Source organism: Microcebus murinus, chromosome 12, assembly GCF_040939455.1.
Source record: "Microcebus murinus isolate Inina chromosome 12, M.murinus_Inina_mat1.0, whole genome shotgun sequence".
Classification (NCBI taxonomy): Eukaryota; Metazoa; Chordata; class Mammalia; order Primates; family Cheirogaleidae; genus Microcebus; species Microcebus murinus.
This window is the reverse complement of record NC_134115.1, coordinates 76592395-76618063: the sequence shown is the minus strand read 5'-3', so window position 1 is coordinate 76618063 and position 25669 is coordinate 76592395. Positions and strand designations below refer to the sequence as shown.

Genomic DNA, 25669 nt, shown 5'->3' with positions numbered 1-25669 from the left:
TGTTTCAGGGCATGAGATGTGTTCATCTCCATAATGAATATGTACTTGTATATTGTGTGTGTGTGCTGTGTGTAGGTTTATATGCTACCTGTGTGTGTGTGTGTGTGTGTGTGTGTGTGTGTGTGTGTATGCATGATGTACTTGTATGTGTTTGGCTGAGTGTAGGTGCCAGGCATGAGCTTACTATGTGATGTGTGTGTGTGTGTGTGTGTGTGTGTGTGTGGGTGTGTGTGTGTCTGGGGCTACATCTGGTTATGGAGCATTTCTGCTTGTGATGTGTGTTTACCTACGCATATGTAAATATATTTGAATGTATCAGTGGGTGTAGACCAGGGGTCCTCAAACTTTTTAAACAGGGGCCAGTTCACTGTCCCTCAGACCGTTGGAGAGCGCGCATTATGGGCCTGGGATGAGTCGGCTGCTAAGCAGGACAGGCAGCAGCGGCAAAAACACCCGGAGGGCTGGATAAATGTGCTAGGCGGCAGGCCGTAGTTTGAGGACGCCTGGTGTAGACATACAGGGAATCCGTTTTTGTAGTTTTTGATAAAGGCCACTTCTTAATCATCCTTTTTTTTTTTTTTTTTTTTTTTTACAAGGCCACCCAATGCCAGTTAAGAGTCTGACCAAATATTCACCTACACATTCCGGTTGAGCTAGAGGTAGGGACCCCATCACAGACACACGAGTCCAGAGTCACACACACACTTGTCAGGCATGATGGAAAAGAGAAGTTTGGGCCTTGGTTCGGAGCAGCCAGTGCTGCTTGCCGTGGCCTCACCTGTTGCCCCAACCTTCTAGAAACCCTATACTGTCAGGATCCATGAGACCCCATCTCTCAGCAGCTCTCCTGGTCAGGGTGCCCAGGGCTGCTGGCTGTGTAAGGTCCGAATCGTTCTGTGCACGCTCAGATGACCTTCTCCGCCAGACACCCCTGGCAACTGCCCCATAAATCACATTGGCCATGAGAAAGGACATTCAATTCCCTGGGCTTTTCATCATGGTCAATTAGGGAATCAGCCCAAGAGGTCAGCCTCCCTGCCCTTAAATGAGGTCAGACTCCATGCACTCCGAGTTCTCCAGAACGCTGCGGGCTTGTGATTGATGCATCCGTCCAGGAGCCCGGTCTCAACCAGGCACATCGCTGGCATCAAACCCCAGCTTGTCTCCTCTCACCGCGTGCATTTCTCGAGCTGGCCCGTCACTGCACAAGGAGGATTTTGAAAATGCTATTGATCCTCCCTTGGGGGCAGCTGAAACGCCATGGAAAGAAGTCAGGCCTTGGAGTAGCACCACTCTCAGGACTAGGGGGCATGTTCCATCACCCCTTCAAGTTTTAAATTCCTCACCTGTTAAGGGTTATTGTGAGGGTCAGATACAATGCCTTGCGAGAGTGCTGCATGCAGGGCCTGGCCCATACCAGGTACTCACGGTTGCTTAGTACGATGCAAATTTTAAGATCCACTAATAAAAGCAGCCACACTGGATGTTCTTGCTCCCTTACATATGACATGTGCTTTCATAGCTCCTGCTTTTTGGTCATATGGTTCCTTCTGTCTGGAACACCATTTCTTGCCCAATAATGCCATTTGGATCCTTGTGTAAGCACCCCTTCCTCTGGGAGCCTTCTGTGCCCCACCCCCACCCCCACCCCCCGCTGGCACCTGACAGCTTTTCTGTTCTCTGGTATAACTGTACACACTCACTCCCCAAGGCGTCACCACATCCCTGTTCCTGACTCTCTTTCTGGTCTCAGGGTACTACCCCTGAGTTCTTAGAAGGCCGTGCCCTCTTCCCCGGCTCCCCTCTCGGCCCCTCGTACCTATGGCATAGCCGTCGGGGCACTGCAGTTTGAGGTTGCTGTTGAGCTGGTTCGGGGCCGAGCACTGGCCTTGCATCTCCTGGCAGAGGTGGAAGGTGCCGCTCCAGGTGCCATCTTTGCGGCAGTGTATGACGTTGCTCCCGCGGCCCTGGACACACAGAAACAGAGTCAGGACCAAGAGAGACGCCAGCTCCCCACAGGATAAGCCTCCCAGAATAAAACAGGAAACGATTTCTCATCTCCCCAGAGCTCTGCAGTGTTCCAACACAATTTCTTAATGATGGCTGAAACTCAATCACTCTGAAAGAGAGGTGCTGTTGGTATCTCTGTTTGAGAGATGGGGAAACTGAGGACCCAGAGGAGGAGAAACTTGCTCAGGGCTTTCCAGAGAGTCTAACTCACAGGTCCTAGTTCAGTAATCTTTCAGCAATTTCAATCAGAGCAATTACAGTTTTGATCTGTGTTGTGTGTTTGTTTTTTAACGGAGAAGATAGGGGTCCATCAGTTTCCTCACTGACACAGCAGGAAAGAGCATGGGCTCATGAGAAGACAGGGGTGCGCCAGAGCTGGCTTCCTCTTAAACAGTGAGAAGCGGTGTCCTGCGTCATGTAGCCTGGGCCCAGCTGCGAAGCTTTTTCTTCCAAGGAATTTCCTTCCTTCCCTCCCCTTCCATTCCGTTCCAACCCATGTCATTAACAATGGCACCAAGAGGATGGTGTGGGGGTACTTCTATCTGTGCTCCCCTTACAATTCTTTAAAATGGGTGATCTATAGTTTCTTAATCTTCTGTAAGACGTCGTCCCTCTTCCAAGCCCCCTTGCAACCTCCCAGATTCCAATGAGAGGCCTTCTATGTAAGTATTTCAGGACTAACACTGAATTCAAGGATGATTTGAATTCTCTGTCTAGCTCTGTGGGTATAAAGGTAAAGAGAGGAGTACCTGCCCCGCTGGGCTGGTGGGAAAGGCACTCATGGTGTGAGCAGTGAGCTACGTCTATGACCTGTGACTGTGCCTGGTGACACAAGGGAGGTGCCACCCCAGTGCTGAGCATACAGGGAAGAGTTACTGGTTGTGAGTAGGCAACCAGGGAAGGCCTCTTAGAGGAGGTGCTATATGGAAAAAGGTTTCCAAGGATGGTTAGAATCTCAGGCAGAAAAGGAACAGAAAGACATTCCCGGAAGGTGGAAAGGCCTGTGCAAATGCAAGAAAGTGTCACAAGTTCGGAACAGCCTGGTGTGGCTCTGGTTCTATGACTCAGGGGTGGAAGAGGGGACAGTGAGCTGGTAGAGCAGATAAGGCGTGGGCCTTAAATGCCAATTTGAAGAGTTTGTACCCCACCCAAAAGAAATGGAGAACCCTAGATGGTTTCTATGCAGGGGGGCCATCTTCTGAAACATCTGAGAACGAGCTACATACTCTCTCCTTTGAGGCTTATAAGATGAGAAACTCGACATGAGGCCAGAGGAGCTGACTGTGCCTCACAGTGCAGAAACCTACGCCATGGCTCCTGGTGACCTTCAGCTTCTGTTCACACTCCTGTGCCCCCAGCCTTAACTCCGCCTAATTTTCAGGTCACTGCTCTCCACACCACCACCAACCTTGAACCTTGGCTTCATTAACCTGCACACTTTTTTTTTTTGTGAGACAGAGTCTCACTTTGTTGCCAAGGCTAGAGTGAGTGCTGTAGCATCAGCCTGGCTCACAGCAACCTCAATCTCTTGGGCTCAAGCAATCCTCCTGCCTCAGCCTCCTGAGTAGCTGGGACTACAGGCATGTGCCACCATGCCTGGATAATTTTTTGTATATATATTTTTAGTTGGTCAATTAATTTCTTTCTATTTTTGGTAGAGACGGGGTCTCACTCAGGCTGGTTCTGAACTCCTGACCTCCAGCAATCCACTCGCCTTGGCCTCCCAGAGTGCTAGGATTACAGGCGTGAGCCACCACGCCTGGCCTATCCTGCACTCCTGAAGGCACCAGATGCTGTGCTTTTGTGCTTGCTGCTCCTTCTGTCTGGCATGTTTTCTATGCTCGCCCCCCACCCCGTCCACCTGGCAGACACCTTATCTGGCATGACCCCTCCCATCCTAATGCCGCTCTGATTCTGCATGGGGCGCTACCTTACCATCTTTGACACAGCATTACCTTTTCATTTACCACCATTCCCCAGCTAGATGGTGGGCTCCTCGAGGCCCAGGTGGGTGCCCTATCCATCCTTGTGTCCTCAGCACCTTTTACAATGCCTACCAGGTACTGGCTGTTAAGTGTATTCATTCATCACTCAATAGATTTTTGTTGTTGTTGTTCATTCAAGAATTGTTTGTTTAACAAAAGATGGAATGAATCTGCAGAAAGCAATGGAATGAATATTATTAAGGAACAAGAAAATAAGTGAATGCATGGATGAGGAACTAAAGGCACAAGCGGGCCAATAAAGGAATGAATGAATGAGGGAATAAATGATGAGTGCATGCATGAGGAAATGAATAATTTCTTTAAAAGGGCTGATGCAGGCTGACGCTCCCTGTCTGAGAAAACAGCTGCAAAGAGACAGGATTCAGAAGAGAAAGGAAACCCCTCTCCAGGCCTCTCCTGGGCCAGCAGGAGGAGGGTGTGATTGCAGTGGGAACCTCTCCGGTCTTGGAAGAAGGGTGGCCCACGCAGAGCACGCAGCTGCAGGGCAACTTGCAGAGTCTACTCCCAGAGGTTCTGTGTGGGCTTATGGCAAATTTATGCAGCTTCATGCGGCTCCAGAGAACCCAGACTCTCCTTCTCAGGGCCCCAGGCTCTAGGCCCCATGATTCTGCTGGGCCCTCGGGGGAGTGGGAAATTGACCCCAATTTCCTGGAGCCTTGGCCTGGGTCTATGATGCGTTTGGCCTCCAGCCCCTGAAGGGCCGCAGATCTCAGCACTGCGTGGGCCAGCGCTGGCTGGAGAGGCTGGTTTGCAGCAGAGAATGTATTCGAACTAGTCCGAAGCTGCTCAGGGAGTTTCAGACTGGGAAGGTCCCCACCGTGGACGAAAGGTGGGAGCCTAAAGCATTGGTCTTGCTGCCTCTGGTTTTTCTCTCTCCTTCCCAGTTCATCTGGCACTTTCTCCTGCTAAATCTGCTTTAAAAAATTATGACACTCTTCTTCTAAGACACCTTAGCCTTCAGAATGAGGCACACTGGTAGTCTGGCACTCCAGGCTTCCACAGTGAAATCCAGATGACATTTCTTGCCATGTCTCTCTTGCTATGCACATATCTTTCCTTCTAGTCAGTGAATCACCTGGTCTCTCCTGCAACCTTCTCCTGCTGCCCCACCTCCACACCCTTGCCCTTGCTGTGTGCACTGTACAGCAGACTTTCTGGAGCCTCTCTGGATCTTCAAATCTTTCTTTAGCACTAGATCTCGGTGTGCTCAGCACCTGCCTACCACGTGGTGCGGTCTTTCAAAGTAGATCCCTGCTGACCGAGTCTAGTTTGACCAGAGAAGACCGGACGTTGATAAGGATCCAATCTGGGAAAAACAGAGACTACTTTTTCCAGGTGTTGTCAGGGAACTGACTGAGTATGTTCAGCTCTGAATGCACAATTCTGCGTGCTGCGGTGAAATCCCTCACAAGAGGGCTGGCCTTCCCATAGCAAAACAGTTTGCCTCTCTGTGCCAATGCATCTGTCTCTAAAAAAGCATGCTGCAGTCTCTCTTAATCTCCTACCGTTTTAGCTACACAGATCCACAAAAAGCTGAAGACATATGATAGTATTATCGAATACCTATTACATGCCCAGTGTTTAAAAAATCCTTTTAACAATGTAGTAGACTAGATATGATGCCCTTTTTACAGATTTCAAAACTGAGTCTCAGATAAGAAGTGAAAAAGTGAGTTTTGAGTGATGCTAACGCAATGATGAAGAGCAAGGACTTAAGTCAAACTGCCTAGGTTCAAACGCCAGCTCTGCAATGTCCTAGCCGTGTGGGTTTGGGGAAGTTCCGTAACTCTTCTGTGCTTCAATATCCTTGACCGCTAACTGGGCATGAAGTTCACTACCTGAAAGAGTTGCCATGAGCGTCATGTGAGTCGGTTTATGTGAAGCATTTAAAGCTGAACACGTGCACACGCTGGGCCCTGTACGTGTTAGCTAAGACTCTTAACTGCTCGCACATACTGTCTCGCAGAGAACTTCAAAGCCAACCCAACCAGCAGTGCACTGTAGAAATGACAGCAGCCCGAAAGGGGGGGCAACGTGCCTGAGTCACAGAGGCTGCCAATGCCAGAGCCTGTACTACGATGGAGGGGAAGGAATTGAGGAGGACGGAGGGGAGAAATAGAATTGGGCTTCTTCTCCTTAGTAGAAGTGAAAATAAAATCATGGCAGAGAGAAATGCAGTGGCATCAGAGCAAGACAGAACAAGGCAGTGAATGCAAGAGATAGATGGTTCAGTTTTGGAGGCAGCCTGACCTAAAAACAGGACTCTCCGTTCCACACCGTATAACAGTTTACCCACTGAACTTCAGCTTCCTCATCTGCAAAATGGGACAGTAATGTCAGATGCCATGGGCTTAAATGAAGCTATCTGTGTGTAAAGCACTCAGCCCGGTGCTTGGCATATAAATTAATTGCAGCCACTGTTAATCGTTCACCTCTGTTCCCAGCCAATGCTCTCCCATGGATTTCGCTTCCATGTGGGGATGACGTGCAGCCCCAGGAGAGAGGATGGGTAGAAAATGTGGTTTGTGTAGCGACTTGGTTTACTACCTGGCTCTACCGGTAACCCGCATGACCCAGTGTAAGTCCCTTTTCCTTTTAGGGCTTTAGTGGTCTCATCCATAAAATAAGTGGGTTGCAGTGGGGGTCTCTGAGGTCTACCTGACTCTGACGTCACGTGGGTCTGCTACTTTTCTGACCTGCTCTAGGGAGCCCTGGGTGCTTGCATAAACATTTAACTCTGAAACCGGAAGCTGCCCCTGCTTGCCGGGGTGCCGTCCTTATGTGAGCTGCCCTTTGTCCAAGGCAGAGCCCACAAAGGCAGGGCCGGCTCCAAGCCACTGTGGCAGAAAGGCTTCTACAGCACTCCCCCTGTGATCCGCGCTCGGAACCGGGTGTGCTGTGGATTCCGTTCCCACCCGTCCTCTCTCGCTCCTGCTGAGTCGCTGAGACCCCCATCAAGTGCATCGCTGTGACCACAGAACACCTCCGGCCTTTGCACTCCCTTGCCGCACGAGTGCCCCACGAACCCCAGGCTGGCCTCTCCCCTAACCTCCCGCAAAGCCCCCAACAGTGCTTCTCACAAGGAGCTGGGCCTGAGCTATCACCTCAATTAGCCCAGGAGCATCTGACCTGGATTGAATCCCGAGACAATTAGCACCTCTCCCCGGCCACCTGCCCTTTGCCTCCAGCCTGCCCTGGAAATGTTGGGGATCAGGCTGAACACCACCCAGCCATTGGCAAGAAGTGAGCCTCCCCAGGTCTTCCCTCCACATCTGTAAAATGGGGATGTTCTTTTTTTTTCAAGTATTTGTTGTAAGTTGTCAACATAAGAGAAAGTCAGCAGCACCAAAAAAAAAAAAAAAAAAAAAAAGCTGTTATTATTAAAGTATTAAGGTTCTCTGTCTTGGTTTAGAGGGACAAGAACACTATAGATGCTAGAGCTGAACTATCCGATATGATAGCCACCGTACAAGTGTGGCTATTTACGTTTACATTGAATTATTTATAATTAAATAAAATTTAGTATTTAGTTGGTCAGTCACCATACTCTGTTTCAAGTGCTCCATAGCCTGGAGTAAGTAACGGCTGCCCCTTCTCTGAGTTTTGGAGCTAGCCAGCAGAGGGCTAAGTTTCAATATGTTGTCTTTGTTTCCAGGTCTTCTAGGAGTCCACATGGAGCATAAGGGATTCTCTCCACTGGAACGACCTTAAGGCAGGCTAGTTCATTTGTGTCTTCCCCAGGGCTGCCACGTATGGTGGTATAGGTTGTGCACTGCTCCACCCTAGGGGGTACCCTACTTTCATTACCTCATTTAATTCTCACAAACTTTCAGGCAGGTAGCATTCATCCCCCCATTTACATACAAGGAAACTGAAGCTCAAAGAGTTAAGTAGCTTGCCCCAGTCCTCCAGCTAGTAAACCAGGGAGGCTGGGATTTGAACTCAGACTCCAGATCCAGTATCCTACTGGCTCTGGCCAAATTTACTTCCTGAACCTGCCTCGAATCTGTTTTCTCCTGTCCATCCTCAGGACTCCTTTCTTCAACCATCTCTCCTCTGGCTCCTAAGCAATAAAGAAAGGGGGGATTTTGTTTGCTTTCAGTGGCAATGGGAGGGAGCGTATGAGTCTTTCCTACAATACCCCCCATCCTTTCCTGTCGGGGCGCGGGACTTCTTTGGAAAGGAAGAATCCCTGCTCCATACAAGCCGTTGGCTTCAAGATGCTCTGGGCTGTACGTGCCGTGTTTACAGGAAGCAAGAGGGGATCTGAGGTGAATACTAGCTTTGGCTCCCAGGCTCCCGGTCTGAGGGCAGAGGAAATTCATTTTCAGTACAAACTAGAAACGTCAATTGTATTAGGAGCCCATTTGGCACGCGCCGCCTCATTCTTTGAGCAGACAGGCAATACCCTGCTCCTTCGCGTCTAGCCTCTGTGCCGGTTGCCAAACAGAGCTGCTTGAGTCGTCTGATACATTTACATTTTCCTCTCCTTTAAATACAAACTGGCCATGAAAGTTACTTGGCAGGCCCCAGGCAGACTGGGTTTCAGTTTGATAACATGACCACGGCCAGAATATTATTTGGCTCAGCGGTTTGGGTAACTGTTAGCAACAGCTTTATGTAAGGGAGGGAGAGGGAAGCTGATTGGCCTGTGAGAGGCCATGGTAATCTCTGGCCTTTGCTGCTTCCGGCACTGGCTTCTGCTTCCCTGGCAATCAAGGATGGGGATGACTCCCGCAGATAGACGTGCACGGACACCCGTGAGCCTGTACAGCCAAGGATCTTCAGATGGTGGCCCTGGGACTCAGCCTGTCCACAGTTTTGGGGAGACGGGGCCTGGATTCAGATTCTGACTCAGCTGGGGCCCGCTGCGTCAGCTGGGGGTGGGGGAGGGAGGTGGGGTAACCTCTGAGTTGAAATTGGCTTGGATGTTCGTTGCAGCCCTTCCTTGTGGCCTTAGTTCAACTGATTATTTCCTGAGTACCTACTAGGTGTCTGGCACTGTCCGAAGTGCTGAAGGCACAGGGACCATTAAGGATGCAGTGAGGGGTTTCACAGCCAGTGTAGGACTGTAAGGTAAAAGCAGACGGTTACAATGCAGCGTGCTCAGGACCCTGGGAAACGGTTCCCAGGGGAAGGGGTTCCTGGGCTGACTTGCGAAGGATGAGGAGGAGGCAGGCAGCTGGGAGAGGTGAGAGGAGAACTGTTTCAGGCAGAGGGTGCAGAGGTGAGAGGGGACATCAGTCCTACTGGTGATGGGGGCGTGGTCTTGAAGGCCACTCTAAGGAGTTGGCATTTTTTTCCTAAGGGATATGGGGAGGGGGGTCTCTGGTTCAGGAAGGGCTTTGAGCAAAGGGATTATTGTGACCGCCTAAATACATCACTCTGGCTGGAATGTGGAGAACACGCTGCAGAGGCAAGTAACACATACATGGGAATGATGAAGCAGCTGTGTTGGCCCATGAAAGAGATCATGGTGGCCTGAGTTAGGGTGGCAGCCTTAGGGACAAAAGAGGACAGCTTTAGGAGACGTTCTAGAGAGAGACTAGGGAGGACGTGGTAACTGCTTGGGTGTGGGGAGAGGGAGAGAGAGGAGGTGAGAATGGAGGTTTGGCAGCGTCTGGGAGGTGCCATTATTATTACTAAATAATGAAGACTAACAAAGACTTACTGAGGCCCAGCTGATGGAACGCCGGCCTCACCTGGCTCACGAGCCTTGCACACCTGAGAAACATGGGGCTTGGGTTAGGAACTCTAAATGTTTGCTTCTGTTATGATGGAGCTACTTGTGGACTTAAGGTTTCATTGGAGCTGGTCGGCCTGTCATTTCCCTTTCCTATTCTTGATTCCCGACCTATCCTTTTGGGTGGCAAGGGGCAGGGGTAGGAATTAAGGAAAACTCATTCACAGAACTCCTTCTGCAGAGGCAGGCAAAAGTGCTGGGCTTTCTCTCAGTTACACGTGGATCGAGATAAAATTCACACCCTGCCAGCTCCTTCTGACCTCCCTTTCTTCCACAGAGTCCTCAAAACTCTATTTCTAATCTAAATATGGTCCCTTCTCTTCATGCTTCAGGAACCCATTGATGTCTAAAAATAGTGGTAGTCTTGTGATTTTAAATACTTCAAGGACCAACATGGGTGGTGATGGTGGCAGAGAACTGGCAAAAGAGACTGTCACTCTTATCAGAGTAACTTAACTTTGATTAACTTCATACACTGGGATTTCATGTATGATTTCTTCTATAAGGGTTCCAATGCTTAAAAGAAAAACATCAAAGCTAAGAATCTCTGAATAAATAAAATACGGCATTGTAGGGAGGGAAATGAGGCTCAGAGAGATCCTAAAAGAAGATAAAGAAAGCCCAATTTCTTAACATCTGCATTGGTAACTTTGCCTTTGTACATTTTGGGCCTAGGCTCACAGTCTCCCGGGGAAGGTGGTTCTTAAGGAATGGGCTGGTCTTTGGTAAACAGAGAAGAAAAAGGCCAGAGTGTTGGTCTTAAGGTTCCAGTACGCTTACCTGGGAGGCATCGCTGTCTTCACACTTGATCCGACACTCGCTGCTGAACTGGAAGCCGTTAGTGCACTGGTAGAGCCCGTGGAATTTTGGTGGAGGGGGGTCACAGGTCACAGGAACACATGCTCCCTCCTGCCAGCTGCCGTCTTGGGTACACTGGGTCTTGAAGGCCCGTCTTCAAGGAAGAGAGGGAAGAGGAGACGTCTCAAGGACCACGTGGCTAGACTCAGGCGCTCCCCAACCACCACCGGCTGGCCCACGTTTCCAGTTCCCGTTCTTGATTCCCTAACTGTTCTATGGGGTGCGGGGCGGCATATGTAGGGATTAAGGAAAATTCATTCCAGACCTGCTTCAGAAGAGCAGGCAGAAACGTCAGATTTTCTATCAGATACACGTAGATGAGATAAAATTCGTGCCCCTCCAGCCCCTGGTCTCCCCCTTCCTGCAGAGAATTCCGATGGAGGCTGGCACCATGACGCTCTTAATACCCAACATTGATGGAACCGCCACTGTGCGCGAGGCACTTGGCGAGCCCTTTACAGGCGCATCTTCATTTATTCTTCGCGGCAACCCTCTGTGGCAGCTGTTATCATCACATCCATTATTGAAAAATGGAAGACCAGAGAAGTTAAGTCACTTGCCTGAGATCACACAGCCAGTAGCGGCCAAGCTGAAACTTAAACTTAGTTCTGTTTGACCCAGACCTGATGGTATTAACAATGTCCTTCTAGCTTTTCACAGAACCGGATGGGATATGTGGCTGGCGTTGCCTCCCACAGAGACACAGAGTGCTTCCTTCCAATCAGGCAGCCAGACCCGACTCGACTGTTTTCCTCCCCAGACCCCGTGAGTTTGCATTTCCGACCCCACTTACTTCTTCGACTTCCGGGAGGATCCGGGCACGTGGTATCCGGGTTTGCACTTGTACTTGCAGAAGGAGCCCACCTTGTGCTTGTTCTCCCGGCACCGGGCAGTCTGGAGGTCCGCGTTAGGCACCGGGGGCGGAGCGAGACACATGAGCTCACACAGGGCCTCGGGGAAGGACCACAGCCCGTCCTCCATGCAGGCCAGGAGGCTGTTGTTGCCTGGAGGAGACAGGCAGGCAGGGTTAGCAGAGGGAGGAGGCTCTGGCAGCTGAGCTGATGCACAGGCTGCCTGGATTTCAGGGGACTTGAGGAACCAGAGGACCCCTCATGTGGAACTGCAACCCCTTCCACTTCCAACTGAGGGGCCTAGGGAGACTAAGAGGGCTGCCGCAAAGAAGAGGGATCCCAAACTGGAAGAGCGAATTACCCCTGCGTCTGCAGTGCATTCAAACCCAAGGCTTCTGCCTTCTGATTCTGCACCTCTCAGGGTGCACAGAAAAGAGACCTCCACAGTCCTTGAAGCCATCCTCCTTGCTTTCCAGGTGAGCCCAGAAGTGAAGGTACTTGCCTTCTATTAATAACAGCTGACAGCATAAGCGCCTATCAGAACCAACTCCGAGCTCTAACATCAGTGTGCTGTGTGACCTCGAGCTGCCACTCCCCCTGTCCTGCCTCCCCTGCCCGCACACACGCCATGCCTGGAAGTGACAGCATCGTGTTATCAGGAGGTTTGATTTTCTGTTCAGGCCCCAGTGCTCAGGGAAGCTTTGCCAAGGCAGCTGAGAGAGCAGCGCTCCCCTGCACCCGTGCCAGCTCCGACAGAAGTGCTGATTGCCATCGGGAAGCTGGCCTGATGGCGAACGTTGCAAATAACAGTAAAACACGGGCGTTAGGCTTTCCACTGCCAGCTCTTATATTATCGAGGCACAGCCGGCCCAAAACCTCCCCAAGACAATTAGAGGAGGACAAGAAACTTGTGATTCTCCACCACACTCTCCTCTTCCCAGTTATTACTGAAGGGTGTTGACAACCAGTGCTGGAAGCACAAAGAAGGCTCAGGGATTTGAAGGTTGGAGAAGTGAAGTGACGGGAGGGAAACGGACATTAATCGAGCAGTTACTACGTACTAAGTGCTTCTGATATGCAACCTCATTTATTCTCACGACACAAAGTGCACTTAGTGTGACAGTGCTCATTTGGGAATGAAGACTCAGAGAATGAGGTGACTTGACCACGTTCTCGTAGTTAGCAAAAGGAAAACTTGAGGCTCAAAACCAGTTTTGTCTAACTACAGAGATCGCTGTTTTCAATGGGAAGTTGGCTATCTGTGCTCAGCAGAGCCCTTAGTATCTGCTCTGGGAGAGTCAAACCTCAAATTTCCTATCTGCACAAAGGAAACGATTGCTCCTGCTTTTCAAGATGCTGAGAAGAATTGAAACATTTATGAAAAGTGCCCATAAAATGCTATCAATGTCCTTGTTTGCTCTTTAACTTCTTCCCTTCCTCCCTTCCTGTCCCATTCCCTCTTTCCATCCTTCTTTCGTTCCTCATTTCCTCCCTCTCTCCTCCACCTTAATCTTTTACCCTCATTAGCAGGTCAGAAAAGAGTATGTGAGTTGCACCAAAGCCTCCATTCATTCAACAAGCATCTCTTTAGTGTTTACTATGTGCCAGATAATTTTATATGTTGGGGGCAAAGCAGTGAACAAAACAAAATAAAACAAACCAAAAATAATTTACTAATTTACTAAGAAGTGAATTATTTAGTGTGCTAGAAGGTGGCAAGTGCAATGAAGAAAAATAAAGCAGGAAAAGGAAGAATGGAGAGAGAGTACTTTGCAATTGTATGGGCTTCTCCCATCCCTATTCATCTTTTTCTTTTTCCTTCCGTCAGTGTGACTCATCTGGTCAGCACAAGGCAATTTGATGTTTGCAAACCCCACAGCAGGTCCCACATGATAAACTGGGATACTGACAACTGTAGACATTTCACATTGAGTAAAGAGAGTCAAGTGCAAAGAAGGACTCATTTGGCTTCCACAGAAGCAGAGAGGCTTCCAGAACACCAGGGACTACAAACTCCTTTGTGCATTGCCCTTGTCATTGGGGCATCACTGCTCTGGGCTGCCCAGGCATAGCGTAAGCTTAGTAGGAAGGGGAGCTGCAAAAGGTGCAGGGAGCACACCTTCTCCAAGTTGCCCAAGAGGGATAAAATATCTGTGGAAAAAAGTCTTGGGACTCTTAAAAAGTACATCATATCAGCTATGCAAATTGTAAATTGTGAAGGGGAAGTCATGGTCTTCCTATGGAAAGATAACGTAAAAATTGCAAAATGTTAATCACGAGAGAAAATGTAAACCAGAAGTGTACACTCTGGGGGAGAGTAAATAGGAGTTAGCAGTGTACCACAGTTAAATAAAGCAGGAACTGTGATTCAGGACCATGGATATGCCTCTACCCCGGAGACAAATTCCAGGAGATGCGGACAATGAACTGTGCAGAATGGGTATCTCCATGCACCAGCTGTAGCCACTACCCTGCACCCACCATGTGGCTTCGAAGAAAGTACTATAGGATACTTCCCTCTGCGACCTTCCCTTATCTTCTTGGCATTCACTTCTATGCTCTGAAGGATGCTTACTGCACTGACAACTCTTTGCCTGAGGCTTTCTGTTCTGCTCTTGGATGTCTGCTCTGCCCATACACAGGCCAAGCTCAGAGTACTGAGCAGTTCATGTCCTTGGCCACCAGTGATGGGGTTGGTGTATTCACGTGCTGGTTTCCACAGCTGCAGTAATTCTGAGGCACGTTGTACACATCTCCCAGAGGTCCCCAGAGGGACTGAGCTCTAGTTGCCCACAGCGCTAACTGGCTTTAGAAGAGGCCCTGGTTGACTTTTGTCAATTCCATGTCTCCCATGCTATTCCCCTATCTGTGTTTCCTTGGGGAACATGACTCAGGACTTAAAGCGAAGGCACGTCTGAGCCTGGAGTTCCTGGTAGGAGGATAAGATATCACAGATTAAGTTCCAGTTTGGGGACCCTGTGCCTTTATTTGTTCATCTTATAAATTCAGGAAAATAAATCTTGCTCGGCTTGTCTACAAATGTGGCTAAGGAGATTTCAATATCTAATGAGCATTCAAATAATTGTAAACTTGTAGCAATGTCAAAAGAGAGGCACTTATTTTTATTATTTCATTTAAAAGATTGCCCAGAAGACCAAGTCTCCTCGGAAGTGCCTTTAATTAACATAGAACAGAGCCCAAGGAGAGAAATGTCAGACCTTCAGTCTGTTTTCTTTTTCTTTTTTTTTTTTTTAGCACTTGTCACATGGTGCCAACACTGCCTGGATCATAAAGCAGGGGCTGCCTCTTGCTCGTTCTTTATTCTCAGAGCCTTGCCTACTGTCAGGCACATAGCAGGTCCTCAGTATCCTCTTCTTAAATGCATAAGGAATTATGCATTTATCTGTGACCTTGAACAAGCCACCTAACCTGTTTGGCCCTAAACCAAAACCCCCTCTGAGTTCTTGTCCAGCTCTGACGTGTCAGGATGTGGAAGGATATCGGCCACTCTATTGCTTGGAGAAAACCAAAATGCAATTAGCTAGACTGGAATAGGACGAGCAAGCCATCACGAGGCTGTGCTAGGCAAGGCTGGTGTGAGTGGGATTGTGAGGAAATTACATTTTATTGCTCTTGGTAAGGAATAGGTCTTAACAGAAGCTACAGACAAAGAAGACAGATTAAGAAGGATGAGAGGCACAAACAGAAGAGAGGCCAGGTGGGGCAGACAACGAAGGCAGAAAGGATTTCAGGCTGGTTGTTTCCTCAAAATTAGCCCAAGGAACTTCAGCTAGCACTGGGGATGGAGAAAGTTGGGAAGAAGTCGAGGTAGAAATGAAGGCACCAAGAAAAGCATGCAATCCTCTGCTGTTTGTAGTTCTGAAAGCACATTTATAGCCTCCCAGAAGCCCAAGGCGTTAAAAATCACAACTGAGCGGGGCTCAGTAGCCCCAGAAAGAATGTCAATTGCTCAGTAAAACTGGGTTCTCCCAGCTCTCCAGGCTGGGTGAATCAGATTGCATTTGGATTGTTTAATGGTCCATATTTTTCCTAAATGTCTGAAAAGCATTCTACCAATGGCCGTCTGTAACTGAGTCTGGGGGCAGACTGAGGAAGAATTATTGGAGCCATCTCCCTGATCCCCCTTGTAACCCAGTTCATCATTAATCCCATTTTGTAGGTGAAAACACTGAAATCCTGTGAGTGTCTAACTAGTTGTTGCTCAAAGTAGGGTTGGGGCTCACCCCAGGTCTGCCCGACATCAAGGTGATCTCTTGACCCCACGATGGAGTTTCGCCCATGAGCATGGCCGAAGAAGAACTGCCGTTCAGAGAAAATCTCACAGAGTCAGGAATTTAGAGTGGCAGCGTCTTCTGAAATGAAGGACGAGCCAAACAGTAAGATTTCACCATCCCCACTATCCAGAATGGTTTCCCTCACTTCCAAATTTCTTTACCAAAGGGCCCCATTTATCTTTCCAAATGCTATACGCAAAGGAGAGAGATCGTTTTAAGACACAGTGATTTTCAGGAGTAATTGATGGATAACCCTTCCTAAGAAGAGGAAGAAAGGAGACTGGAGTGTCGCACACTTGCTGTGCAGGCAGGGACGAGGGGACCCAAATGGCAATGCAAGTTAGACTATTTCACCTGTGCAAGCCAGAGGGTTAAATGCTGGGTACTGTGCGATGTGGCTCCTCTCCGCATGCACCCAGAGCCCTGCTATCTTCAGCAAAGTCTAAGACCTCAGAGAATGAGCTGCAGGATTGAGTATCTAATGGAAACGAATCTAGCGAATAGGCTGAGTTTTACAACTGAGTTAAAATAGGCAAAGCTGAGCTAGAAAAGGCATCAACAGGAGCTAGAAGTTAAAAGCAGGCCTGTTATCGATCCTTGTAGGAGGGGGGCATGCATACTTTAGGAGCTCCACTCTGCAGTAAATATTCAACGCCCCCAACATGATTGCGTTGGAGTTGACTGGGTGACGTTAAGTGACGTTGCATTTTTAGCCACTTAACTAAGCGTTTATAATTTTGATTTTGAGGTTGTCTTTTCTTTTTTTTTTTTTTTAATTTGAGGGGATTTTTCCCCTCATGCAATTTTGTAGATTCTGCCTGTGCTTATTGTGCCCATTTAGTAAAGGATCCCAGCAGAAGGGATATCCAGGTTGTGCATTCTTAGGCTATTTTGCATAAATCTTGAAGGAGGCTTAGCACTTAAGTGATAGGCAGGACATTCAAGAGAAAATTCACCTGGAATATAAGAAGCTAGCGGGTTTGTGGTGCTGCTTGGGTCACAGTAGGTTTCTGGGGACTGCAGTCACTGATGGGCCTGGCTGAGGGCTGCTCTTCTGAAGACACCAAGCTCCGTGTCCTGAGAGGAACGTGGAGGACGGAACATGTCTCCACAGTGCCAAGTACCAAGGGCTCCCTGGGACACAGGGGTCAGGGGCTGAGAGATCAGCCTCTGCTCAGCTCTTTACGAGGTTGTCTCTTGGAGAAAATGAGTATTTACTAAGCACTTTCTCCAGCCCTGGGATTTTACACCCATCATCTCTTTGATTCTCAACCTGACCTCTTGCAACAGGGGCACTCGTAAGCCTGTTTTACACAGGAGGATATTGAGACTCCGAGATGTAAAATTGCTTACCTAAGATCCAGCAGTTGGTAAGGGGCAGGGCCAGGAGTAGACCCCTGGTATTTCTGATTCTAAAGCTATTGCTCTTTTTTTTTTTTGCCTAAACCATTGCTGTGAGGAAAGGGAAAACAAAGGGTGGCAGGGAGGGAAGGGAAGCAGACAAAAGAAGGGGAAAATTTTGTTTTGATCACCTCTTTGCCCCCTGACTTGAGAGAGGAAGCAAGTGAGGTGGCATGGTCAAGCTCAAGAGAGAGGTCGCACAACCTTCACCCAGCCCTTGCTGTCAGGAGAGCCAAGCAGAAGCCACAGAGCAGGAATCTGAGCAGCCGATGACGCTGACAGCCACATTGCATGAAACGGCAATTGGTCCTAGCGGGTCAATGTGGCAACTGGAGAGATATTCCCCTGTACTGTCAAGGGAAGAGCAAAGGTGCGGTCGCCAGCTGTCAAAATGACGGTCCTCCCGAGGACCCTGTCCACAGCAGGGCCCCCTCCCCCCAGCCGCAGTCGGCAGCAGAAGGGTCTGCATCGCTCTGATTAAGGATGATTATTAGCCACATGAGGCTGCGATAATCAATGCTAATTTATACACCTCCCTTTCCCAGGGGCCTCTGATTGAGAGAGGTGTGATTTTCTAGTCTGGAGTTATTAATACATTCTACACCTGGGCAAATGGGGCCACGGGATGGGCTTGCATGGCCTGAAAGTTGGTTTACAATTTCCACTCGTCTCCTCACTGCTCTCTGATCTATATCCTCATAGTAGCTCAAATGCAATGTCTATAATTTTTTTTTTATCCAAATCTTCTTGCGTTAAAAATGAGCAGAGCTAAGGGATGCCTCCCAGAAGTGCTCTCTGCCTTTTATGGGGAGCAGATTAGTGAGATTGCTGGGTATTTCATTCCTTTCTTAGAAGAAAGATTTCTTGGGGTGTTTCTCTCTTTGACCAATTCATCCAGCCATATGGCCAATACATCCTCTGTTGTCTGTGTTCCCCGGGCCTGAGTTCGCCAACAGCAACATGGAAAGGAATTAGACACAGCCACTGTACTCAAGTGACTCGAGTCCACGTGGGCTTCCTAATCTTTTGGAGTCAGGTAACCCCTTAAAACTTGTTGGAAATATATTGACCCGCTCCAAGTATCAAAAAGCCTGAAACTCATGCATGCACAATATCACATCTAATTTAGGGAAATTCACAGACCTCCCCAGGCTCCCCACACCCGATCAGAGTCCACTCATGCACAGTCTATCGAATGATGGACCCCAAAGCAGGATCCTGTACTCAAGTGAGGCATTATTTTAGGTATTGGATAGAGGACAAATGTTTCCTCTGCGAAGGGAGGAAGTCCTGGCACCTCTGAAAATAAACCCCGTGAAGGAAGGTGCTCTGGCACCTCTGAAAATAGGCTATCATGTCGAAATCCAATACTCAACTAGAAACCAGGAGATTTTGTCCTGAACTTGCTGCTTATTTGCTCTGTGATTTTGTAAAAGTTCCTTCCTTTCTCTTGCTGAATTTCTGTTTCTCAATATTTCTAATAATTTGGTTATTCTTGATGAACTCTAAGAGACCTTCCTGTCCTGACATTTCAGGACACCTGGGCCAGACACCCAATCATTTCCAAAAGTTGTTCTCTTCTCCTGTATTCCAGACTCACTCTTATTCCCCTCAGTAGCCCTGCTGCCCAGCTCAGGGGGATGGCAGATGCCTCCTGCCTATACCTCCTCCTCTCTGCCCAACCAGCTATTCATAAGGAAGAGCAGTCAGTGTTTGAGACTTCTGTGTTTGGGGCTCCTGTGTGGTCCCCATTACTAATAATGTGACCTTGGGCAAGTTCTTTAAACTCTCTGAGGCCTTTGTTTCCTCTGTGGAATGAGAATAACAATAACCCTCACCTCTTAAGGCTCATGTGGCCCTAATCATACTCAGTGAACTAGGTGCACCAGTCCCAAATGTAACTCTCTTTTCTTTTTCTCCTTTCCTTCTTCCTGTCCTCCCTTCCTCTCTCTTTCTTTTCTTTTTTTGCAAGATTTGCAAGGTCTTGGAGGAGGTTTCGCTGTCACACTTGTCTACACCTTAATTTTTTTCTTGGCTGCATAGTAGGGCAGTTTGCATAAATACAATTGGTAGAAAGAAATCAGGAGCACAGATAAAACTGCGTCCAACCCTTGGTGTTTGAGACCCAGAAGGAGGGCCCAGAAGCAGCCTCTAGATTTCTCACAAAGCAGAGGCAAGCTGACCCCCCCCCCCCACCGACTTTAGGCCCCCCTTGAGCAAGGGGCTCCAGATACCTTTCAGCTGTGCAGGGTGACGGCACTGGAAGGAACACGTGCTGCCAAAGGTCGTGCCCTCGGGGCAGGAGAAGGACGCGGCATAGACATGATGGTGGTCCGGGACGCCGCAGTCCACTGGCTCACACGCCACCTGCTTGTTCCACTTGCCCTCGGCGCAGGTCACTGTGACGCTGGGTCCTGTCTGGAAGGCAGAGACAGGCACAGTGAGGACTGGAAGACTGAGCCCCAGAGGTGGAGAAATACCCTCCTCACCCAGCTGACAGTTCGGAGTCTTGTCCAGGCACCAGGAGACCAATGCTTAGTGTTTAACTTTAGCTCACTTTTTAAACAACAGCTTGAATCAGTATTTCAGTTCCCATTTAAGGATGCGGAAGCTGAGACTCAGAGACGTTGCATGATCAAACCCAGCTGGAAAGAAGATAAGTGGGACTCTAACCCAAAGGCTTTGCTCTTAACTCTGTCTACAGAGTCTCCTAGATCCTGATTTCCATTTTATTGATGGGAACCTTGAGACTCACAGTCCTGAAAGGGCATGATGACTTCTTTCACAAAACAGACTCTGAGACATGGTGCAATGGTAGGACACCAGGCCTTGATCTTTGAATCTTTCCTGGGCTCTGGAGGAGGTTTCCAGGAGCCTATTGTAATGCCTGGCACACAGTAGGTATTGACTTGGGGTACAGGAGACCTGGATGTTTGTCCTCCATGTTGTGAGACCACAGCCAGGTCCCTTTCCTTACTTGAGTTGTCCCACTGGCAAAACAGATGGATTGAACTCAAGCACTGCTCTAACAGCCACTCCTTGCTCCGAGATTCGATGGCTCAATGGCCAAGAGAGAAGGACATGAAGAAGGAGAGAGGCTGGGAAAGACGAAAGAGTCGACAGAGATTTGAACCAAACTGGGGGACGGTAGGGCTAAGTAGGCGGAAGGGCGAGGCCAGGCTGCAGAGCCAAGGGGAGGACAGCCATCGGCAGCCCGGAGGCTTCCGCTCAGGGAGGAAGCTGCCAAATCCCAGGGCACTGGGGATGCCAAATGTTGATCTGGGATTTTAAAAGCAAAGGACATGTTCCCCTCTTAAGCACACATCAAAGGGATGAGTGTCTAAGAGCAAGGTCCCTCCCTGCCAAAACTGTCTAATTGTTCCTATAGGAGTTCAGACCTGCCATGTCTGACACACGGAGGTAGGTGTCTAAGATGAGCAAGCGCAGAAGCTCTGTACAAATAAGCATCCCGGGCAATAACATGCCCTGAGTGCTCGCAGTATGAAGGCGGGTCCACTGGTTGGCCCTGGAAAAAGCTGCATCTAGCAACAACGCTCTGGGATCCTCAAGTCCCAGGGCTGAAAAGACCTCCCACTGCCAACTCGTCCCACTCCCCTATGCCCCGCCTGAGACCTCACAGCCATGCCTGGCTGAAGCAACATTCTGCTCCAAGCCACTGACTACATCCACACATCCACCGTCTATGGGCTCCTCTGGTGACGTCCTGAGGGCTCTCCCGGCTTCCAGTCTTACAGCCGGACTCCAAGCCACACCCATGTGGGCAGCCAGGAGAGCCTTTGCCAACTACGATCTGGCAATGTCACTTCCATCAACAGCTCCCTGCTGCTCTAAAGACAAACCCCATGCTTCCTGACTACGCTGACAGGGCCCCTGCACCAGTGGACTCAGCTTGCCCCCCCCCCATGCCTTATTACATGGGTGAGTTGAGAAAAAGGAAAAATTTCCACCTGCGGCATGTTCTTTCTCAGGAGTGGGCTTCCACATACTATTCCTGCCTGTGCCCAGTGCATATATTTCTTCCTTGGTCCCCAGACACACTCCTTTGCCAATTTATCTAGTTTTGTATTTTTATGTCACTTCTTCCAGGGTACTGTCCTTGAATCTCCCTGTGCTTCCACAATGCCCTACACTTCCCTTTATGGTATTTTTCACACTGTGAAGTCATTACTCATTAATTCTTTGACTCTCCCCCTCCCCCACTGGGCGCTAAGCTCCTTCAAAGGAGAGACTAGGTTTATCTTAATGGCTTCTTTTTCTTTAGCACCTCCCACTGCAGCACCTGATTTACAGCAAAGAGATGCTTTGCAGTGCATTAGTGAATGGATGAACACCTCATTGACAGATGGCTCACCTCTTCCTAAAGCTGCCCATTCAGTGATGGCATAGCCCTACCTGTAAGACATTCATTTTAAAATATTCAGCCCATGGTCTTGCAGACTTGCAACCTACATAAAAACACCACTAAGTGTTGTTTGGAACCCTACTCTGCACGTGAACCCTTCTCTTAGAGATTCTAGATTGATTGGTTGCTTGACTGAGCCATTTCTTTGCCCATTTAATCAATAGGTATTTATTCAGCACCTACTATGTGGAAGCACTATTTTAGGTGCTAGGGATTCAGCAGAGAACATGTTCCACACCTAGTAAGCCTTCCCTGGTCTGGAGCCGGGGGGTGGGCGCTCTGAGCTCAGCACCTGTACACACCTGGCTCTTGATCAGCTCATCATCTCGTTGTATCTGGAGCACGTAGCCCGTCCGGCAGCTCACGGTACACTGGGCGCCGTGGTAGCGGTCGCTGCTGGAGCAATTGAGAGACGCGTTCTCCACAGCCAGCTCCGGGCAGTCGGTGGCCTCACATGCGAAGTGCACACAGCTGGGGAGGAGAGAAACAAGAGGGGGAGAGGGAGTTTTTGCACAGGACAATTGCACTCCAGCAGGAAGAGAAAGGTTAAGAGTCTCTCTCTCTCCAAAATTTCAGTAGACTAAGTCTGAGAAAAGGAAAGGGTGCTGGCAAAGGAAAGGGTGGAGGCAAAGAAGACCCCGGAGGCAGTGGTTAAAGTGTGTCATTCAGAGCACAAGTTATGAAGACAGAAAAACCAGCGTTCAAATTTTGCCACTTGAAAGTGTTATACGTTATCAAGTTTCAAACCTTGCAGAGCCTCAGTTTTTCCATTTGTAAAAAGGGGACCACTGTAATTACAGTGGGTGTTTATTGAGTTTCCTACCTGCTAGGCACCAGGTTGAGTAAAAGCTTCTTTGTATTTCACTAGAGTACCCACTTCCAAGGGTCATTGTGAGAATCAAATCAGTCAGTTTAGAAAAAGCAAGTAGCAGAATTCCTGGCATATGCTAAGCACTCAATAAACACACCTATGTTTTAAATACACCTATGGCCTATTGCCTAGAAGCTGTGTGACTTTGGTAAGGTGCATCACCTCTCTGAGCTTCAGAGTGGTGTAATCTCAAATTTAGCCAACCTCAGAGAGCCACAAGACTCAACTCAGATGATAGATGTAGAAGTCCTTTCATAAATCTTAATGTGACTTTTGAATTGTTAGTGAAGTTGTACACAGACCATGCCTTGCATCTTGCTGCAGCTGACTCTGCCTTTGTGCCAGTCTGAATCCTACCCATTCTTTAAGGCCAAGCTCCATGCAAATTTCTATGGGAAGCTTTTCCATGTCCCCAGGTGAGCTCCCTCATAGGTATTCCACCCTCCTTTCTCTGATGCTGTTGCCTTATGCTTGTTGCATTGAAAACACAGATCTTCGGTGCCCACCACGTACTGGATTACATGCTAATCCTTAAGAATGCAAAAAGAAACAACATAAAATCCCCGTGCTTGGATGATCATGCCCTTTATATAATATTACAGTTACGCAAGCACTTAGTAACATTAGTTACTGTTCACTGATTGCTTATATACGTGAGCTCACTCCTTCCCCACAACAGCCCTATGAGCTAAGTGTTACTCGTTTTACAGTTGGACAAATTGGGGGCCAGCAAGATTAAATTACTTGTTTAAATGCCCATACAGATGTGTGACTCCAAAATCTTTGTTGTTAAACTCGTCTCACTCCTGGACTAGAACATCCTTGAGGGGAGAGATAATGTCTGTTTCATCTTCGTATGCTTTGCACTGCCAATAAAAACGGCATTTACAGAAGATATTCCCTAAGTAGCAAGAAACAAACGGTGGTGGTGCCTTGCAGTAGCTCTTAAGTGCTTTATAGAAGTTGATTCTTAAAACTGGAAGTTTCTAGGGGACAGTTTTCTCTGACTTTTCCCTCTCTGGCTGTGTCTACACCACCTGCACAGATAGCTAGATTTGAATCCAGAATCTCAAGGCTTTTATTTTCCTGTTTTTACCTAGGAGACAGGGAGCAATTTTAGCCAAAGCAGATTTAGAAGAACTTTCTAGTTTTTTTCTTAGTGATACCCCGCTGAGGGTTTTACCGGGACATATCAGCATCCTCTACCTCCTGCTCAAAAGTATAGTGAGAAATAAAGTGGGGGAGGTGAGAAACTAAAAGCCTCTAAAACATACAAAAGTAGACAAACAAATATACTTTTTAAAATACTCAAAAAAGAGCAAGCATTTAATTCAGGTCTCAGACCCTCGCTGATGTGGGCTTTGCACTCTCTGCATACCCGCTTCCGAAATGCAGGGCAGTGGCATTAAGTGACACTTGCTGAGATGCTCTGATTCTGCGCTCTTGCTCTTAGTCCTGAGGGTCTCAGCATTGCACCATTTCGGAGACCTCAGAGGGCTGTAACTGTGGCGTCAACGCAAGGGCTTTGACACCAAACAATGCATCTGTTCATGTTGTGTAAGCACTGGGAAAGAGCCACATGGTTCCAATTTAAATAGATTTACTCTGTAAGCTACCAGCTCCCAACCTGTGCTTTAGGGTTTGGGCATTTTCATTCTGCACTCCCAGGAGGTACTGGGCTCCTACGGGGACCCAGAGGGAGAGATGGCTTTCTTCTAAGTTGTGGGGCCAGTAAGGTGAAAACAGCAGCCTCCCCGATTGTTCTGTGCACATTAAAGTTCTTCTTCATAGGAAAATGAAAATCTGAAATGTTTCATTTCCTAGAAGGGAAAGAGCACAAGGCTTCTAAATCAAGGGAATCTGGGTTCCAGCCCCAGCTCTGCCATTAATCAGTTCTTTGACCTTAGAAATTAATAGAACTCCCCTGGCCTCAGTTTCCCCATCTATAAAGTAGAAGTAATAAAATGAGTTATCCCTCAAGATGGTCAGTAGGGTGAAATGTCATCAGCCAATTCATCTATTCAATGCACCTTCATTGGGGGCCTACTGAGTACTGGACTCTGTTCTAAACATGAGGGAGACAGTGAGGGATGGGGACAAATAAGGTGGCTGCCACCCTATGAATTTAAGGAGGGAGGACACGTGCCAAAGAACAGTAATAAATGAGACCCTTTGCAATAGTGCTGTATGCAGTAAAGGCATTAAAACAGGTGGAATTACAGAGGATGACAGCTGGGGGGACAGGACACTGCACATAGAAGGATCCATGAGGGAGGAACGTCAAGACTGAGACATGGATGAAATGGAGGGACCAGCCACACAAAATTCTGGGGAGTCCCAGGCAGAGTAAAGAGCAGTTCAAAGGTCCAGGACAGGATGGAGCTTGGCATGTTTGTAAAATAGAAAGACCAATGTATGAGAAACACTTTGGAAACTATCATGCCCCATGAGAAGGCGGTCTCTTGACTCTGTCTCTTTCTGCTATTGAAGAAAAATATTCCCTGGTCATGCGAATCACCTTGACCAAAAGGTTTCAGGGTCAGATAAGCATGAGCAGCATTGGATTAATGAGATCAAACAGCTTTCTTTATTGCAGGACTTCTTAGAACCTTGAAAATTCTAATACATATTGAGGATTTCCAAATGGGGGGCTAAGGTGTGCATTATTTTCCAAACTCCAATAAACTTTTTTTCGTGGGCATTTTGCAGGACTAATGTCTTCCAGGATACTCTTTGGGGAGCGAGGCATCCCTGGTTTTTAAGCACATCTGTCTGCACCTGGCTTGCAGGCTTGAAAACAGGAAGAAAAGGGATAAAGGAGGTAATGTGTGTCAGGCACTGGCCACTGTGTGTCACCTACATCATCTTATTTGCATTCTGCACAGTAACTCCTGGAGGTAGGGATATTATTCCCATTTTCAAGAACAGGAAACTGGGACTAAGAGTTTTAAATTGCTTGCCCAAGGGCACTCAGCTTGGACAGAATTGCAATGGAGATCTGCCAGTCTGTCCCCTACGTCCCTGCTTTGTTCTTTGCTATCCTGTTGGGTGGAAAAGGTTGTGTGAACACACTGTCCAAAAACGATAAACATTACCCCAGCTGACCCTCCCAAATAGCTCCCTGTCACAGCCCTGTCATTTCTGAAACACAAAAACAAAAATCAAAATGAGAAGAACAAAACAAAAGAAAAGGCTACACTTCATAAAAACA

The 25669-nt window shown here is 48.3% G+C and overlaps 1 protein-coding gene across 1 annotated transcript in view; it reads right to left on the bottom strand.

Annotated features, from left to right (window-relative positions):
- PAPPA (pappalysin 1) overlaps positions 1-25669 on the bottom strand; it is a 244615-nt gene that overhangs the window by 35443 nt on the left and 183503 nt on the right. The window contains exons 14-18 of the mRNA XM_012768795.3: positions 21890-22058; positions 19399-19582; positions 11411-11621; positions 10540-10711; positions 1820-1967 (exon numbers count right to left, since the gene is read on the bottom strand). Of these exons, the coding sequence (XP_012624249.3) occupies positions 1820-1967; positions 10540-10711; positions 11411-11621; positions 19399-19582; positions 21890-22058 (884 nt within the window). The remainder of the gene's footprint in view (positions 1-1819; positions 1968-10539; positions 10712-11410; positions 11622-19398; positions 19583-21889; positions 22059-25669) is intronic.